Genomic DNA, 19,758 nt, shown 5'->3' with positions numbered 1-19,758 from the left:
GTAACTTTGTAAGTCACCATATGTAGTTAATAATACTTGTGTCACCAACGGATTCAACAAAATTTTACAGGAGTTATGAGACTGTTGAATTTGTTACATTCTTAACTATAGGAACACTTTGTTGATACAACTTTTTGGATACCACTCAATGGATTTTGTTCAAATTCATAGGATTGTAAGCCACCATATGTAGTTGATATTAATATGTGTCACCATTTTGAGAGGAGTTATGGGCTTATGTTGTATTTGTAAATGCAACGCTATAGTAACACTTTGTGGACACTACTCCTCAGATATCACTCGACATATTTTGTTTAGGATTGTTAGTTACCATATGTAGCTGATAAAATTGTATCTCCAATTAATTCCAAAAAGCTTATAGGAGTTATGGGACTTTTGCACTTCCACCTTCTTTTGCAGTGGTAGAAGACATGGCTACAAGTTGCTTGTTCTTTATGGCTATAAGTCTCACTCTCTGATTCAAATACATGACAAAAAGGATAAAAATTTACTAGAAATATCTACTTCTCATATATAGGTATAAAACAGAATTTTAAATTATTTACATACATGTACATTAAGTTAAAAATAAATTACACAATTAAATTGGAAATGGTAAAAAAAGTAATAATACAATACAGCCTTAAAACCAACGAAGGTAAATATTCTCTCTTGAAAAAGGTTTTCGTATGAACATAAAAACAAACTTGTGTGAGAAAAAAAACCTTAAAAAGCTATCAACTTTAACAAAATACAAAAGAAATAAGCATAAATGGAATATTAAGTGATACTCTATCACAAAATGGGGATGACAAAATGTTCAAAATGACCAGACTTTTAAACTGGACTTCGCTGAGAAATGAACTTAACCTGTATTTTATGGTACTAAAAAATTGAGCAAATTCTTAAAAAAAAAAATTGTGGTATGCTGAGAATTAAACTGCAAACAATCTGATCAACTCAGTCTTTCTTGCTTTACAGATGCACTAGGCTGGATTTGTCAGATCTGAAGTTACTGTTCTTTATTTCTAGTACTGTCATCCCCAACATTTTTAGCACCGCCTGGTGGATGGAACAATTTTGATAAGAGTATCTTTACTATTCTGGCAAATAATTCAAGAAGAAATTCGCCTTTCTGCATCTGAGGTTCTTATTTAGTGCAGCAGAAATGGCCTAGTAGTACCAATTGAAGTAGCAAGTTGGGAAGACATACAAATAATATAAGAAAAGTGCAATAAATACAAACATAAAGTATGGTTTAATAAAAAATACAATAAAATCTGGCTTAAGGTATTTTTTGACATTGGCTTTGTTTTAGTTTAAGCAGGTGATTTTTTGACAAAGGTTTAAAATGAACTAAAAATTGACATAGCAAAACTTAGACCAGTTTCTTGTATATTTGGGGTACATTATCAACACGTTTCACTTGTTATTAGGTGTTGAAGTATCAAGGTATAGTATGATTGTACACAGCTTTAGGCCTTGTGATTGCATAGCAAATACAATTTTGTCCATTCTAGATTGATCCAAGCTAAATGCTTTATTACAAAAAGAAATCAAAAGAATGTATTAAGATGGTGTGCAAAAACAAACAAAAAAAACTAACTAACAAAACAGTATACGTGTTTCAAAACAACTATTCTCAATAATAACAGGACACCTATGCAAAATATACTGTGATGGTACTTTTAATTCGTGGATCTGGGAAGGAACAAAAGCTTGTGGATTTTGGACTTTGTGGTTTTGAAGTTTTCACTATACACATCAATGGGAATCCTCTATTCATTGGGAACCTTAATTCGTGGTTTCGCCTACCCAGGTAAACCACGAAATTTGTACCCCATGAACAATAGTACTTTCACAGTATATAATTAAAACTTGAGTGGAAATCATATTGTGAATAATTTCATATACTATTAAAACAAGGTGATCATTATGATTAATAAAATCTTCAACATAAAATGCTGCAAAAGTACTTATATTCATGGGGCACCAATTTTCGTGGATTTCATGGTTGACTCAAACCACGAAATTCAATTCCTGATGAATTACATATTTTCCGTTTATTTGTACTGTGTGAAATGTCAAACCACGAATTTAAGAATCCACGAAACAACAATTTGTCTGCAATCCACAAAAATTGATAACCACGACAAAAAGTACTTTCACAGTATGCAAATCAGAAGCATGATACATTCTTATATCATCTACAGTCTTCTACTTTTGAGGACAACCAATTATTATGGATTATGTTATTTTGCATAAGCGCATACTCATTACAAAACTCACAGGCAATAGTTATCCAAAATATTAAAAAAAAAATAACTAAAGGCAGCATTTATTAGCACCTTGGATTAAAAAAAACCCTGTACACTGAATTGCAAAAAATATTGTGTACATGTGCATGGCTTTTTCAATGTATAGTAGTGTCTGTGTGTCAGATTGACAGTATTTTTATAACAGATTTAATGTTATCAGTGATTGTTAATGCTACTAATCAATTACAAACCAATTACAGAATCTCATAAAAGAGGGAATAATGTAGTTGACAATTTAATGAAATACATTTTTAAGCCTAAAATTTCATATCAAAGCATTTTAAATTGTCACAGATAAAGAAAGCTTCCAACTGTACGAGAACCATTAATAGTGAGTAATATAGTTAACTTCAGGGAAATGAATTGCTCATGGTATGACTGAATGTCCTTCACATGATGACATTTCTTAAGGAGGTGGTCCTAAGGTAAGGGACTCAACTCTTACAAATCATTAAAACATTTGTATTCATTATTTTACATCAATCTCATGTAAGCATCAAAGTAACTGGAATGGATTTCATTCTGTTTCAAATGAAAGCTTGATAGACTTTCGTGAAGTTGATACAATACAAACATATCACTGATTTCAAGAGTTATGTCCCTTACCCTTTGTCTACCTCCTTAATAAGTAGTCAACTAGACATTAGTGAAGAGATTTAAATATATACTATCAAAATTAAAAAATGCCTTGAAAATGATTGAAAATTTAAATCTTTGGAAAGCTTGTTTCATGTAAACACTGTTACAAATTTTATTTATTCAATTCTGGTGAAATTTTGCCTGTGAAAACTACCATCTTCAAGATAAAAGCAATTCTTGCCTTAGAAGAAATGACCCAATTGATTAATAAACAAAAAATATTAGTATCACCTATTGCACATAATCTTCATAATTTTACTGGTGCACATATAAATATTCTAAACTTAATTACAACAATACAATCTAATTCCGTAAAAACACACTTGTAAATATGAACAACCTTAATTTAAAAACACTCAAAACTGTTTAAAAATTAACAGTAAATACGCAATTAAAAGATCACCTAACTTCAAACAACAGTACCCATCAATATATAAAAGTACAGGGGTGGATCCAAGATTTCAGGTCAAGGGGGTGTAAAAAAAAATAAAATAAATTGCCAAGCAAACAAAGGAAATTAATTTTTAGGGGAGCATAATTATTTGTGAAAAGTCAAGATTTCATGCCCAAAATAATTCCCCAGTCTAAGCGGGGCTGGGGGTGGCCCAGCATGCCTGTCCCTGGATCCACACCTGGAGAAAATATCAACCAAAATAAAAATAAATAAGAGTACAAGAAAACAAAAACAGACTTGAGTTAAAAAAAGTACAGGAAAATGTGTCTATGTGTCATATAAAAATATCACTCATGTTCAACAAAATATACTACAGTGTAAATGCCTGAGGATTGTAAAATGAGTAACCAATAGTAATCATGAAGCAAGACTATGGTAAATTTGTAAATTTCACACAGTATATTTTTCTTGTCTACATCCGTGTGATACTGAATTTGGTTCTTCAAATCCTATAAAAATGTTCTTCGAAGAAAATATTCATAACAGCAACAGTTTATTTTTATGTTACAGTCCTTACTTAATATGGTGTAGGCATTGCCTAAATCAGTGAGCACTGTAAGCTTTACCATACATGTATACCATCTGTGCGAGACTCGTAAAAATAATAATGGACATTACAAAGAGTGGGATCGACCCAGATGAAAATTTTTGCTTCGCAAGTGCAATATTTTTAATTTATATTTAACCAACAAGCAAGATCAATATTTCTATTTGAAAATCTATCTTGTTAATTAATGGGGAAGTTTTTTTTCAATAAATGAATAACTTGAACAATTTTTTCCCCAAAATTCCAACCCCATACCCCACTTTCCCCACACTATCAAAATTGTCAATAATTTTATAGCAAAACTTTTCATTTTTTATCCTTAAGGGCATCTCTAGCAACATCCATTTCAGTTTTGGCCTGTCAGACTGTCAGATCAGTATGTACAAGATACCTGAAATATTACAGTTCTCCACAGATGGTAGGAATATTTTACACATATCATGTGACGTAAACAAAATTCAGACAACAGCTTCAAATTCCAAACAAGAAAATGATTGCCTTTCCTATCTTAGAAAAACTACACTTCGATTTTGATATTATAATTGGAGTCATGTTTTATTTTCCGAGGTGGGTTAGGTTCTTGACAACAACAACAGTTTAACATCGGAGATACACGTACGTACATCCACCTGTTTTCTTAAGTTTTTATAAACATAACATTAACTTCTTTAAATAAGTAAAACAAATTAGTAAAAGACTTGAAAACTATCAGAAAAGGTGAATTTATTTTTACTGAAATGTAATCTTAACCTATATTTTTTATTAGTTTGACTGAAGGAAATGATGAATTTTCTCCGTAAGGACAGTCACTTTTTGTTACTTACGGGACATGACTTTTTTTTCCTTAGTATATTGGGGAACCTTAAGTGAAATTTAGACAGTACACGTAATAACGGTAGAGCTCACATTGCTTCGCAGCGCTTGCTATTAAATAATGGAATTAAAACTGTCCAAAAATTTCAAAGTTTATAGTATCTGAATAATAAAATTAACATCAGAGTTCAGACCAATTACAGTTATCTCCCTTGTGTTCATGTAACTTGATTACAAATTCATTGACTACTTTTATTAACAAAAGAAATGGAGAAGTAATAAGCACTGAAAAGAAAGTTGGCCCTAGTTTGATCAGAATTCAATGAAATTACTCTTCAGATATAAAAGATTTTGCTTTAGATAAAAGAGTTGATGTAGTTGACTACTGTGTATAGGGCTAATATGCTTATACCCCTAAAAAAAAAATTTGGGTAATTGTAATTCCATATATTCTTATTTAATTGATCTACTGAGTAATTAAACTATAGTTAAATACCTAACTTTGTACGCTACTTTATAGACTATACCAATGTTCAAAAGTGCCTGGAATAAACGGCAACTTTTTTTATTTGTGCATGATTATGAAGTAATTTTCCAGAGAGAAAAATACAATTTTAAAAGTTAAATAATAGATCATAAATACACTGGAGAAGAACTCAAAGAAGTAGTGTAGTTTTATACTTGCTTCATGATCACTTTTGATGCCATTGCATTTGTGAAAAAGGACCATTCTATTTTGGTCCTAGGTTTCCAACAATCTTCTGTTGATAGTCTACAGTAAGCCATATGTTGTCCATTCCACGAAGAGTTCGGAGATAATCAAAGCTATTCTTGTGTTCCTGCTTCGTGATGCCGAGGCCGTTGTAGAGCTTGCTAAGTCCAATACTTCTTGCACCCTCAACCTGTGTTAAACAAAAAACTGATACATGTACACAGATATTTGATAAAACTATTCCTACAAAAAGTGAGTTTACAAAATGTAATACATGTACATGTCATTGAAAAGACACGACATTTTTTTCCCTTCATTTTAATCAAGAAACCTAAAAATTATAACTTGCTTCCTTTTAAAAATTCAACATTAATAGAGAGGAATATCCAATGATGCCAGTTTCAAGACCTGTATTCAGCTTTCCATCTTAAAACATTTTTGGCATGTATGCATGTGCCACCACATAAAAAGAATCTGCTTTGTTTTTACATGGAATAACACACAAAGAAGTTCATGCTTGCTAACCCTCCCATTTACTGAGGTAGTCTTTCTCTTAATTTTACCAAATATCCTTCTTAAAAATTGAATTCTTGAAAGGAGATTTTTGAATTCATGATTTTGAAGGTATTAAGTTAAACATAGTAAAGAGCAATTACATGTAAAAAAAAATATTAATTTTTCAGTACTTGGAATATAGTAGCGATCGTTTATCCATAACTAATCAGTTTCTGATCAGATATCGATCTGTCAAACCGATCTGTTAAACCAGTGATTATTTCGTTTTTACATCACATGATCCATGATCGGTTTATTTATGTTACAAATCGGTTTGTTTTGGTTTTCCATTTTTACACACATTTACTAAATAATATAAATTCAGACATTAATTAATTACTTTGCCTATTAACTTTAGTATCTTTAATGAAGTACAAAATGGTGATTTATCGTTTTAAGCTGAATGTAAATTTAATTTGTCACTTTATTTAATTTGTTCCAATCAAAATTCTGAAATTTTCATGAACAGATCATCCATAATTTTACATTACAAAACCATGATTAGATCGGTCACCAGTCATTGGTTTTCAATCAGTCAGAGACCATTCAATCATCGGTCATCGGTATATCAAACAGTTGCATGGATCAGCTCAGGGAACGTAACATTTGAATATACAAATAGTCAATCAATTACGATGTCTTAGCTTAATTGTAAATTTACACATGTATTCCACTGCCTTAAGAACTTAAATCATGCAATATCTCCCTCACATAAAAAAAAATTGCCAGAAAAATATCACCCACTGCAAAAAGAGCTAGCAAAGACTTACTTCAGAGGTATAATTAGCACTGGAGGTGACGTAAATGAGTCTAGATGTTGCCTGAGCTTCCTCTCTAATCTCTGAAGCTCTGTTCTTGATATTCTGAACCTGAAAGGTATCAACAAAAATTCTCATATGATGACTTACAAAGTTATTTAAGGAAGTAGACCTAGGGTAAGGGACACAACTCTTACAAATCAATGGAATGTTAGTATTCAGCATTTTATATCAATCTCATGTAAGTATCAAAGTAACTTGGACTGATTTCATTCTGTTTCAAAGGAAAGCTTGAAAGGCTTTGGTGAAATTGAAAATGATGCAATCATATCACTGATTTCAAGAGTTATGTCCCTTACCCTGGGTCTACCTCTTTAATACAGATCTGTAGCAAAATAACAGAAATATTATGTCACTTTCATGAAAATTTTACTAAGTAAAAGGCAACCACAGTATTGATGGTTTGGTTTTTTCCGATGCAGCACTTTTTTTTTTTAAAGAACTCACCTTTGAATCAGTCTCTTTCCTAGCAACCTGTGCATCCTGGTAGAGTTTCTCTCTCTCAGATTCCTCCTGTAAAGTGAGTTGTCGTAGAAACCGCTCTTCAACAGAGGAGGGGATTTTTACCCTCCCAAGCTGAAAATACTTGACATCGGCATACACTCCCTTGTCACCATCCTGACATTCACTCCTCCTTTTACAATTTTTGGGACATGCTAAAAATAACAAAATATCAAGGCCAAATTTAATTAAAGTATTGTAATACATGTAATGCCTAAGATGAAAATTTCTAAACAATAGATTGGGACAGAATCTAATGGAAAAAAAAGGCTTAGTGTTCTATAAAACTGGTTTGCCTCTCATTTCTATCAGGACAGCTTCACACACACACACACACATTAGCACTCTATAGAAAAACTTCAGTCCCTATACAAAGTATTAAAATATAAAGTGGTTTCCCTTTTGGTAAATGTCAATCCCATCCAAGTTTTTATTGTTACTAATTATTCACCAAAGTTTGAACAAAATAGTGTTATCCAAATGACAAGCTTAGATTGTTAACTTCCTCCATAAAAAATGATGTCCCCCTCGACAGATTTTTGTTATAGTCAATTCCAGCCAGGACTTACCATTCAACAAAGTCTGACTAATATTGGTTAGAAAAAGACTCAATATCTAGGAAAAAAGCCTAAATAAATAAACAAAAAGTTGTCTCCCTCGACTGATTTTTGTTCAAATCAATCCAATACAAGATTTTCTTGCCAATAATCATTCATAAGGTTTGAAAGAAATCAGTCAAAAAATGAAGGCTCTATTCAGGCTACAATCCTAAATAATTGATTTTATTTTTAATAAGTCCCCATCCCAAAAAAAATCCCCTACGACCAGATTTCTGTGAAAATAAATCCAATTCAAGATTTTATTGCTACTAACCATTTACTAAAGTTTAAAGGAAATAGATAAAAAATGGAGGCTCTATCCTGGCTTTAAGTCTAAACAATTTATTTTATACACATGGTTTTACAAACTCACCAAATTTCCATGTTTTACAATACTCTTGTGGAGCACAACAAATACCACCGAGTCTTTGTCTCACAGCTTTATACACAACCTCTTCTATTTCTTTCCTTTTACTGACAATGTCACGAGTATTGTAGACTGGTATTGCACCCTGCAATATTCAAATTGAAGCTGCTCTATTTACATTGTAGACAGATTGACAGATAAAAATTTATGATAACTACTGAGAAGTCCCTATTTGGTGTTGCTAGTAGGGGAAAAGAAAAAGGGCAAGTAACAGGAATTTTCTAATTTTACATATTACATGTAAGATAGTGGGCACTAACCTGAAAATAACGCATAGTCAATCAATATTGTTTGGTTACTTCTTGAGAGGTTGTTTGAAATGAAAGTTAAATTTAAGGTGACTACACCACTATGGGCAAAAATTATATTTATCAAACTAAAATATCTGTAAAAAATCTGGATTATTTATATGGATTTATGGCATACATTTGTATGTATTGATAAATTAAATTGACTGAAGTAGTGCTTTCTAGTTCATGCAAGTACATGTATGAAGGATTCTAATACATTTATTAAATGAGATTTAGATAGTGTTTCATGCAGAATTGCATAGTATCCTAAATGATGCAAACTGATAATGAAAGGAACATAATTCTGTCAACATCTGCAAATACTCATTTTTTCTGGTGATTTTTTTAAATTCTTTTCTGGCAGGTATCCATCACTAACTTCCTTCATACATGCACATATACATGTACTGATTATGTCTATCTTTTTTGGAAAACTTTGTGGTCTGCACAAAATAAAACCATTTATTGAAATACATGTTATCTTTTGTCCATTCAAATCTTCATAAACGGCCAAAATGAAAAATATCTGTGACTCCCATACCCTCCAAACCCAATTTTTTCACACTTGTTGAAAAGTTTTATTTTGAATTTTTTCCCAATTTAGGTTAATTTCTTTCAAATTGACAGCATTTTTCACTTAAATTGATAAATACATAAAATTTGCCCTTCCACCCCTTATTCTGAAAATTTTTTGATGAAAATCAAGGATTTTTTTATGATTCCCTCCTAAAATGACTCTTAACTACCAACCTACCCAAAGAGGAGTTCAGGAGGAGTTGAACTTACATGTACTTTTTTTGTGTTGATTGGAAGTGTACAGAATTCGAGGACAGCGCAATCAAATTATAAACCATGCACAGAAAATGACCAACAACAGAATTCCTATAGGCCCTAGAAATTGCAAGATACATACATGCATAACAAAACTGCTGCACCAAGAGCGCATAACATACACACCTTGAGAACATCATAACTAACAATGAAGCAATTAAAATAATGTATTCTAACCATATGGTGCAACAAGTCAAAATCCACCATTTTTCAGATGTACTTTCAAAAACTCCAGAAAGAAAAATCTAATTTTTACAAAAAAGTATACAGAAGTTGAAACAATTCAAACAATTGTGTTAACTGAAGTACACGAAATTTTAAGTGTTTTATAAGATGTGGCTTGACATTTGAAATCTCCCCCTTTCCCTTTTTTATTAGACCATCTCTAAAAACTGTTGTGTTAAGTTTGATGCATACTGAGAAAGGCATGCCCAAGTTCCAACAAGATATTTTTGACAATGGATGGACAATCATTTGTATGCCATAATATTCATCTGTCAGACAGGCAATGAAATGCAGGATTTAAGTAACATTCCAGCTAAGAATCATGCAAAATGTGATTCATGGGTAAAAAGCCTAAATATTTTTACTTTCGATATTTTGTTTGAAATGTCATAGTAAACAGAAATAAACACGTGGTTTTTCATATAACCCGTGCTCTTAGGAGAAAAAAATTGTATAGAATGCACTGTAGATTTCAAAATTAAGGGAGATAACTCTGTAAATGGCGCTCAAATACAATAGAATCTACTGTATTTTCAATATCGATTATCTCCTCAGTGCAGGCAGATTTGAATGAATAATTACACATTTCATAGTATAGACCCATAAAACAACTTACATGTAACTACAAAAATAAAAATATGTAGCCTTTTTTGGGGTGTATCACATTTTTTCAGATTTTGCATGACTCTTACAAAGACAGCTACTTAAAACGTTAGTAATAATGAGTCAAGAGGAAGGTGTATTATTCTCAGTTAACACCACCAAATCAATTTAAGGACTGGAAAGGTATGCTTTTTAAGAACAGACTTTAATAATATATGAACATGTAATATCAGCATAGACAGAACACTTAAAAAGGCTTTTAAAAAAAATCATGTGATACAAGAGTACAACTGAAGTTGTACATGTACACACAAATAAAATGTACCATAAACTATTTTGACTTTATAACTGTTCCATTATTTTGTCAATCAGATTAAAATTAGACCTATCAGTAGCTCCATTGTAATTCTTAAAAGATACAATTATCTCACTCACTGCATGTAGGATCTAAAACACTTCATTCTAATTTATGTTCATATGACCTTTCTGACTGGCCAACAAAATTCAGTTGTAATTAAATGACTTTGAAGGGAAAACCTACGTGTTCTAAAAGGTCACTTGAACAGAAAGTAGAATGGAATGTTGTTAGATCCTACATGCAGAGACTGAATGGAACAATCAGAAGGTCTAAATTTAATTAGGTTGATTATTAAGTACACACATATTCAATGCAATGTACACTTAATGAAATTTTAACTGTTTCATTATTTTTTCTGTGGTGTTGAATCACGAGATTTAAACACTGATTTGGTGTTGTCTGAAATATGTACAAGAAAGACAGGGGCAAAGATTATTAAAAAAAATGTAAACAAACATATGTATTCCATACTTTACAAGTACATGCAATTGTACTTTTATTTTCATTGTGTACATGAAGAGTACCTTGTTTTAAGGGAAGTGATCATGTTTTAACTCAGACTGCTTAAAAAATGTTCAAAAATATGAGTCCTTATTAACCCCTTTTTTTAAACCCTCTAACAAAAGATCCTCTTCTCAAAAGACAAATATTATTGTATCTTTTCAAAATTTGAAAGCAGATCATGAGATTTGGCAGTCTTAAGTTTTCTGGGTTCCTTCAGTGGAGTCAATGTAAACAGTTCTTTGCACAAAAACATACTACAAATCCGTAAATACAATATATTTATCTCCCTTCTAATGCAATAAATTCAATATAATTATCTCCCTTCTTATACAATAGTCAAATTAGTCAGTCATAAAATCTTTAAAATAGCTTTGGGACTTATGTTAAAAGAAAAGTTGAGACAATGATGCATTGAAATTTATATTATCATATGACTTTTGATGTAGAAATTAATGTTGCATCAAAATTCAATGTGAACAAATTTTGTTTTGTTACTTGCCCCTGTCTAACCTATCAATTACATTTCATACAAGTCAAGTACTTGGTGGATATAAATTATCACAAGGCAAACTTACACTTATATTAACTAAGCTACTCTGTGAATAAAAGCACAGAGTATATAGATTGCTATGTGGTAACCATGGGGTGGAGTATTCCGCTGAGGTGCAATAGGCAGCTTATATTTTGAGACAATAGCGGTATCATTTCAAAGTTGTTTGATGAACCTTTAAGAAATGCTTGAATTTGTAATTTTGTTTTAAAAAGTAAAAGCACCCTTTGTTAAAAGTACTCTTTGAACAATTCGTGGCTTTTTGAAAAGCCTGAAAATTTACCTGCTCAACCTATATCGTACTTGCAAAAGCACTTGAGTAATGTTCCAAAAATCACTAAATTCTCCTCATTTCATTGATAACATGTTATCTGATTGGTCAATATTTTAGATGAGGAATATTTTAAAACAAATATCAAATAAGCTACCAACAAAAACAATCTACTCACTTTTATTGCATCGATAGCTTTTGACTTCATGATCTCTTCATAATCCAGGTTAAACTTGTCATGAAGTGTTCTCAGTTCATAGGGACGTAGAAAATACTGCAAAGTTGCTGACAGCTTCACCTAAAAGCACACAACACAATGTATACGCACTTACAAATTCAGAAATATAACAGTAGAATGATCGGTTTGGTGAAACTTTCACCATAAAGCTGTTTGTGAAATAAAATACCGGTACAAAGCGTATCCAAATTTTCATGGACTGCTGCCATTTTTTTTAATTTGCCCCAGGGATACCATGTTTTAGTATCACATGCTTACAAAAACATTACACAGATACGAAACTTGAGAAAACCTAATGGGATGAAATATTTTGCTTTTTTTTTACATTAGTTCACAAGTGATTCGTCCATATCTTAATCCCAAAAATCTTTCCATCAGAAATTTTTCAGACTGTATTTGATAATTTCTGTGAAAGTTCTTTAATTCATGGTTACCAATGTTTGTGGATTAGGTAAGATACACAAGTTCATGGATTCTTGAATTTGTGGTTTTGAGGTTATAGACATATACATCAATGGAAATTTCCTATCGATGGGAAACCAAATTTCATGGTTTGGCTTACCTATGAAAACCATGAATCTTGGTACCCCACGAAAAGTAGTACTTTTACAGTAGATGACAAATGAAAGTTGGTCACTGGAGAAATTAAAGCTTAAAATTTGGTTGCATTCCAAAATAAAAAAGTATGGGAAAATTTCCCACCAGAATTTTTACACTATAGTGTAACCAGTCATAAAATATTTCACAATACATTGTATATAGCAGAACCAAAGAAATGAAAGCCTGAAGAGTAGCCTTCAGGATGTAAATCATGTTTGAACAGTTTCACATATTATCTCAAGATATGATACATGTAAATCAATCCCCTGCCTAATTTCTACACAGACCCATGCCTACTTTAAATAGATGATAATTTTGAAGGATTTTCAGTCTCGTTACCCTCTCAGTGAAAGCTTTGGTGTCATACAGAAACCTAACATTTTGACCTTTAATGACTACTTACCTCTAGTTTATCTGATGTAAAAGCTTTGATGTCATACAAACTGACAAAATGGCTGTCAGCAGGGAAGACCTTAAACTCAAAGTCTGGACCAATCAGATGCAGTCCACTCTGGTATACTTCATCCAATTTTACAGTCCCAGTACTTTTCTGTTTTCTAAAACCCATCTAACAAAAAAGTGGAAGTTTATTTTAATTTCAAAAGTCCAATGATACTGGTGAGACAGTGATTGGGATAAAAAGGATGCACACCTATGTATCCCACTCCAGTGGAATATATTGTTGTACAAGCACATGTATGTTACATTATATTAGAACTTTTTACCAAAACAAAAAAATGGAATGGCCCATTGAAATTCTGAACTTCAGAAGGTCATTTCAAAAATGGCCAGTTGGTTTATATCAGATTTCAAACTATCTCACCGACAAGGGGTCTTAAGTCTGGTTAACTTGTACATTTTATGTATTTTAAAAGATACACAAAATATACAATGTACATGTAAGTGATATTTTTAAAATCAGATATGCCTGGCAGGGCTCAACTTGATTCAACCACCGAGGTCGAACCCTGAACAGTTGGGGCAAGTATGGACACACCATTCAAACTTGATACAGATTTGAATTTTGATTATGATTAATAAATATTTGAAACAAAATATGAATTTGACTGGAATTAATGTGGTGACCCTTTGGTCCCTTATTTCTAAATGGTTCCCGTCAAAACCTCCAAAATCAATCCCAAACTTCCATTCACAAATAAAACCCATTTCAGCATAAGACAGTACATGTAAAAATGTATCGCAATTTCCAAAATTAACATTCGATTTTTCCCCAAAAAAAGACACAAATCAATTTGAATATTCCCGCCAATTTTATTTCCGGTTAATCAATCATTAAATATCAATGAAATGAAGAATTCCAGTAATGAACTTATTAAATGAAACATGAATAACACATTAAATGTTCCTTGATACATTCTGTAAAAGCTTATTTCCTTAATGTGAAGTTTTTGCTTAACATCTTTCATGGTCAAAAAAGGAAGTTCTTCAAATTTTCAGCTGATTTGAACACTAGATCTTGATTTCATTTGCAGTGATGGTAGAATTTTATTTAACTAAATAGTTGCCTAAAACATATTTACTGATTTTGGAAGAGATATTGAGTGTCATTTGATATAAAAGGAATTAAAAAGAGATAATAATATGATGATTAAAATCTAACTTTGATTTCTTTCAAAGTTCTCCTCTCCACAGCCATTATTTCCCTTCTTAACACCATATGTTGGCATTTGTTAAAGTACTTTTCTGGACGTTATGTTGTTTCCTCAAAATCTGGAAAAATGCTAGGCTCAGGATTTAGCCCCCATAAAAACTGGTAGGTAGGGACACTGTTTGGCCAAAGATATTTATATGCGAAATCTATTCCTTACCTCATAATAATGAAGGCTACTAAAACTGATTGGTAACAGGATGGCTAATAATCCGAGGCCAAGAACTAAACCTCCACCAATAATTACAAAGCATGCTTGATCGCTACCCATCACTATATTCAATCCTGCAAAAAAGTATATACATGTATGATAATTTAATCTAAAATAATAATGTTTTAAAGATACATTGTAACTATCAAAATAGGAAGATTATAACAGGTGTATTGGTTTTGAGTTGACTGGCGTTCATGCATGTATGAACGATCTAGCAAAGTTCATGTTAAGTATGAACTTTCTGGCAAAGACATTCTTGACCAATCAAAAACTGCTATAAACATGAAGAATCTTATGATTAGAATTTATAAATGTATGTACACATATTTATAGATTTCATAATGAGTAAAGTTGTATATCTCAAAATATCAAATCAAGTTACATGTATTTAATTTCAACATCATAACAAACAAGCCTTAAGCTAAATATTTGGTGATATTCAACTTTCATGAGTAATGAAACTTTTTTTCTCTATCATGTCTATGATTCTTTTGGAATACATGTACAATGTAATTGGGCCGCTTGACGAACATTTGTACCACAACTGTCATGGTGAAAATTCTAGCAATAGTCCATCTATGATGTCATCCAATGTGTTGCGATACTAACAGAAATATCAAAACCTCACTTTCAACCACACAGGTTTTATAGAAAATGATACACAATCACAAAACAACCAACCCCAAAAGCAAATTATTCATATATCACTAGATCGTATCACATCATCCATGATACATTTGTTTAACATCACAAACATGTAACTGTCCAAGAAGTAGAAAAAAGACGAACAAATCATAGAGAATAAACATTATCAACTGGTTATACTTGTATATACATTGGGCTACTGCAAATATCCATGCAACAGCCCCGGGCTTAGATGGATGTTCCTGCAGGAATAGTAACATTTCATATCTAAAAAGATCTGGGCTATATGGTTAAACTCCTGCTATGAGAATTATATTGAAATGCACTTAATATGTTTAGAAGGAGTCATACACCATTTATCCCTTTTCAGCCTGATTGAACTCAAATGGAAACTGGTTGAAGAACTTTGGTAAACATTGTCTTGTACACTTTTAAGGCTGGAAGACGTTCTTCCCAGTCTTGTGCAGACGGTGTTGGCACAGAGTTTGTGGCATCATTACATTGTACAAATGTATCGTTCTGGTAAACCATCCCTTTGTCAAACACTAATCTGAAAAAATTGGTCTGGTCTACAAAGCACAAAAAAGAAGTTTATATCACCCAGATAGGACCAAACTTACTCATGAAAATCTAGACATAATACTATAGTAACATAGCACGACAGAATTCCTTTCATGGTTATCACCACACCTTGCAAGCAATTTAGACAAGTTCATTGACCTGTCGGCAGTATCGCAAATACTACACTCTGTCTACAGTCCATTGGCTTGACTGTTTTTTTTTTTAAACACACATATTTTGACTTACTCGAAAACTGAAGGAATATGTTGGCCTCTTGTTACTGAAATCATCAAATGATTGCTACAATTACCTCAAAACTGGTTCTGTCAACTTCAGCAGCTTTTCTACCACCGGTTTTCCTGATTTATCTGCCCTTGAGTGTGGGGCTTAACTGGCATACTGCCAAAATTTTACGTTTCCTTTTTTCGGACTTAGTTTTAGATAGTCCAACTGTTTGAATACAAAATGAAAATATTTAATTGGCTTGAACAATTATGAAATAAATTTGTAAACGAAAACAATTGCAATGGTATTAAATGATATGTAAAAAAAATAATGGGAAATCCATATTTTACAGAACAAATTTTTCGACAGATTTCGAAACATTATCAAAATATTTCAATTTTGATATTTCAGCTAAATGCATTTTGCAATATCTTACAAATTATTACAAAAAATTATTTAACATAAAATTTTGACAATTTGTGTCGAATTATCGCTTGTTATTCTTGGAAAAAGCTCAAATAACATGTACAAAGGCTCTTCTTAGTGAAGTTAAGAAAATTACATAAACAAACTGGTTTCCAAAATATCATATCTCCCCTTCGGCTTCGTTAATGTTTGATCATTCGAAGTAATGCAACTGACAGTCAAAGTACTGATGTACTGCATCAATTTATGTCGATCGTTTGAATTTGTACGCCTTAAATAATCGTAACATTGCAAAAATATGGTATAAATGGAAAGTATGGGTATGGAATTCGGTATTTTTGTAATCAATTAATATTGAAATCTGATTTATTTTTAAATACCCCTTTCTAATTATGAAGGACATTTAAAACACACACACACACCCACACACCCACACCCCCCCCCCACACACACACACCAAAATTCATGATATTTCTTAGCAGTGCGCCAGTTTTCCGCAATATTCAGATTCGATGTCGGTTTACATAAAGAACTGCCTAAATGAATGAACAAAAAATTACTCCGACAACACCCATTGGAATATATCATGTCCCTAGATACACTCCTCTCTCAACTAGCTGCATTTCTCAGTTGCTGTGCTTTACAGCTCAAATGCTACAACTAATCGCATAGACATGCACGCCTATATGTCATGTAATGGCGGTTCTAGTTTCAGGGCACCTAGTCCCAGAGACACATGCACATAAGCATAAACGCCAATGTCGTTATAATAAAGATATAATTTCAACTATTATGCCTGGTGCAGGAAACACTAGCCATACACTTTCAAGGCCCAAGAGGTCTTTTATGGCCAAATAGACAAAAAGAATTATTATTACAAAAAAGCATTTTCACCTGACCACAGAATTACATCAATCCCGAGAAATGCATTATCGAAATTTATTTGCCACTGTCTTTGCTAAATTCAATTTTCGTTTGCCATCTCCGGGCTTCCGATGTCATGAAAAGGTACTTATAATAAAATACACGATACAGTGGGTGATACAGGCTAAAAACCACTAATTCCACTTCCCATAGGCTTCTATGCTAATTTCACAATATTCAATGGCTTCTCTGGACTTTACCTTAACTTTAACCTGCAGATGACTATATATCAGCATGATTCTACATATGTCAGCTCACAATCCTCAGAATGGCATGTGGGGTTAGCAGACTTGCAGTGCAGTACTGGTCACCGGAAGTGAAGGGTCTATAAATAGCATGGGAAATCCCAGTGTTTTCACAAGATAGGGGTATATTTAAAAATCATTATGGAGATTAGGCTTCACATCACAAGAAGCAAAATGCACCTACAAAATGTACAGAAATGTTTTTCCTTTCAGAAACTGTTTAAATTTTTTAAATAAGATGAGAACTTTTTTCACAGCACTATGAGGAACAGGGGTAATTTCTGCGTAGGACTATTTTTGCGTACGTTCCAAATGCTCATTGGTTGAATTGGTGGTCTGTAACCTAAAGAGTCACTTTTTGTCTTAGAAAAAATAAATAACTATACAGGTATCTTCCTACACACATACTGAATGCATTTGCAAAGTTTCAGTGAAATGTGACAAGCACTTTTTTAAATATTTGATTTTTAAATATAGGGTAACCAAGTTGTGCGAGCAAAAAAGTGAAAATATTCTACCATACTGAAATGCATGAAATATTTGCAAAGAACTTTTTCTGACTTTTCAAATAAAAAATATCAATCACAACTTGTTTTTTAACAATATTAATGAAGAAATAGTTTTAAAAGTAATCATTTTCTGAGAAATTGGTCTATTTTTAAAAATTTATTTCTGACATGCCTCCCCCTTTTTCTTGATCACATGTCAAAAATCCTAAATCTTTAAATTTTCACAAAAGGTGATATATTTGGCTTTAAATTTGTAAATACAGTGTTTTCACATTAGAACATGACCAGTAAAGGGCACCTAAAGCAAAAAAAGTGCTCAATAATGGATTTTCCATGTTGCCATAGGGGAATGCTTATATGGCCTTAACCGCAGTAATGAAAGTGAGTTTTTCCTCATTTCTAACCTAATTTTTGCTCAAATCTACACAAAACTTGATTTCAAGTGCTTATTACTACCATATGTAGGTAAATATAGCCCTCAAAGTTTAATATTTGATATTTTTACTAAATTTTCTACACTTTTTACAAGATAGGACATAAAAATCAGCCAAAAAGACCAATTTTCCATAATTTGGACCTATAACTTAAAAAAATGCATATTTTGAAGGATTTTTGTAGTGTATTCCTCTCATGGCAAAGTTAACAAGATCTTCGAGTAGTTTAAAGCTATTTCAAGAAACTTTTCATTTTGCCATGGCTTCAGCTTAAGGCTAAAAACCACTAATTCCACTTCCCATAGGCTTCTATGCTAATTTCACAATATTCAATGGCTTCTCTGGACTTTACCTTAACTTTAACCTGCAGATGACTATATATCAGCATGATTCTACATATGTCAGCTCACAATCCTCAGAATGGCATGTGGGGTTAGCAGACTTGCAGTGCAGTACTGGTCACCGGAAGTGAAGGGTCTATAAATAGCATGGGAAATCCCAGTGTTTTCACAAGATAGGGGTATATTTAAAAATCATTATGGAGATTAGGCTTCACATCACAAGAAGCAAAATGCACCTACAAAATGTACAGAAATGTTTTTCCTTTCAGAAACTGTTTAAATTTTTTAAATAAGATGAGAACTTTTTTCACAGCACTATGAGGAACAGGGGTAATTTCTGCGTAGGACTATTTTTGCGTACGTTCCAAATGCTCATTGGTTGAATTGGTGGTCTGTAACCTACAGCGGGATGATTTCCGGGATTATGCAACCTTTTTTTTAAAAAAAAAATTGGCAAAGAATGAGCGACAAAGAATAGCCTGGAACCACTTTATTTATACAAGGCGCTCGATCGGAACCCCTCCCTCTTGTTTGTAAATATTGAATCAGCCAGGGCCTGCAGGAAATATCTTCCAATCGGTACTGTAACGGGAGTCGTCTGTGTGTGCAAGTTTCTCATAGTATAGTGTTTAGTGTGTGTTAGCGTACTGATCATTGAATGCTCTCTGTATTATACACCTGTGTTGGCTTTTCCAGATTTATGAGTCAATAT

The 19,758-nt window shown here is 32.3% G+C and overlaps 1 protein-coding gene across 1 annotated transcript; it reads right to left on the bottom strand.

Moving 5' to 3' along the window:
- Window positions 1-494: 494 nt before the first annotated feature.
- On the bottom strand, window positions 495-16,335 carry LOC148599642 (uncharacterized). Its single transcript, XM_088557264.1, has 8 exons — window positions 16,253-16,335; window positions 14,683-14,807; window positions 13,257-13,421; window positions 12,194-12,313; window positions 8,330-8,468; window positions 7,304-7,512; window positions 6,809-6,907; window positions 495-5,673 (listed from the first exon to the last, which is right to left on the bottom strand). Exons 2-8 carry the CDS (start codon window positions 14,791-14,793, stop codon window positions 5,503-5,505), a joined length of 1,014 nt encoding a protein of 337 aa, XP_088413390.1. The 5' UTR covers window positions 14,794-14,807; window positions 16,253-16,335; the 3' UTR covers window positions 495-5,502.
- Between the last annotated feature and the right edge of the window lie 3,423 nt (window positions 16,336-19,758).

Source organism: Perna viridis, chromosome 13 (assembly GCF_037379345.1).
Source record: "Perna viridis isolate PV_CMFRI_1.1 ecotype Kerala chromosome 13, ASM3737934v1, whole genome shotgun sequence".
NCBI classification, from domain to species: domain Eukaryota; kingdom Metazoa; phylum Mollusca; class Bivalvia; order Mytilida; family Mytilidae; genus Perna; species Perna viridis.
The sequence above is the reverse complement of the archived record's forward strand: the minus strand, read 5'-3'. Positions and strand labels throughout refer to the sequence as shown.

Excerpts from the sequence above, each read along its gene's own strand:
- LOC148599642 (XM_088557264.1), bottom strand. The coding sequence starts at position 14,793 with ATGGGTAGCGATCAAGCATGCTTTGTAATTATTGGTGGAGGTTTAGTT. Across the intron at positions 7,513-8,329 it reads TTGTAAAACATGGAAATTTG|CATGTCCCAAAAATTGTAAA; the intron begins GTGAGTTTGTAA and ends TGTTATTTTTAG. Across the intron at positions 5,674-6,808 it reads GTGCTAATTATACCTCTGAA|GTTGAGGGTGCAAGAAGTAT; the intron begins GTAAGTCTTTGC and ends TGTTTAACACAG.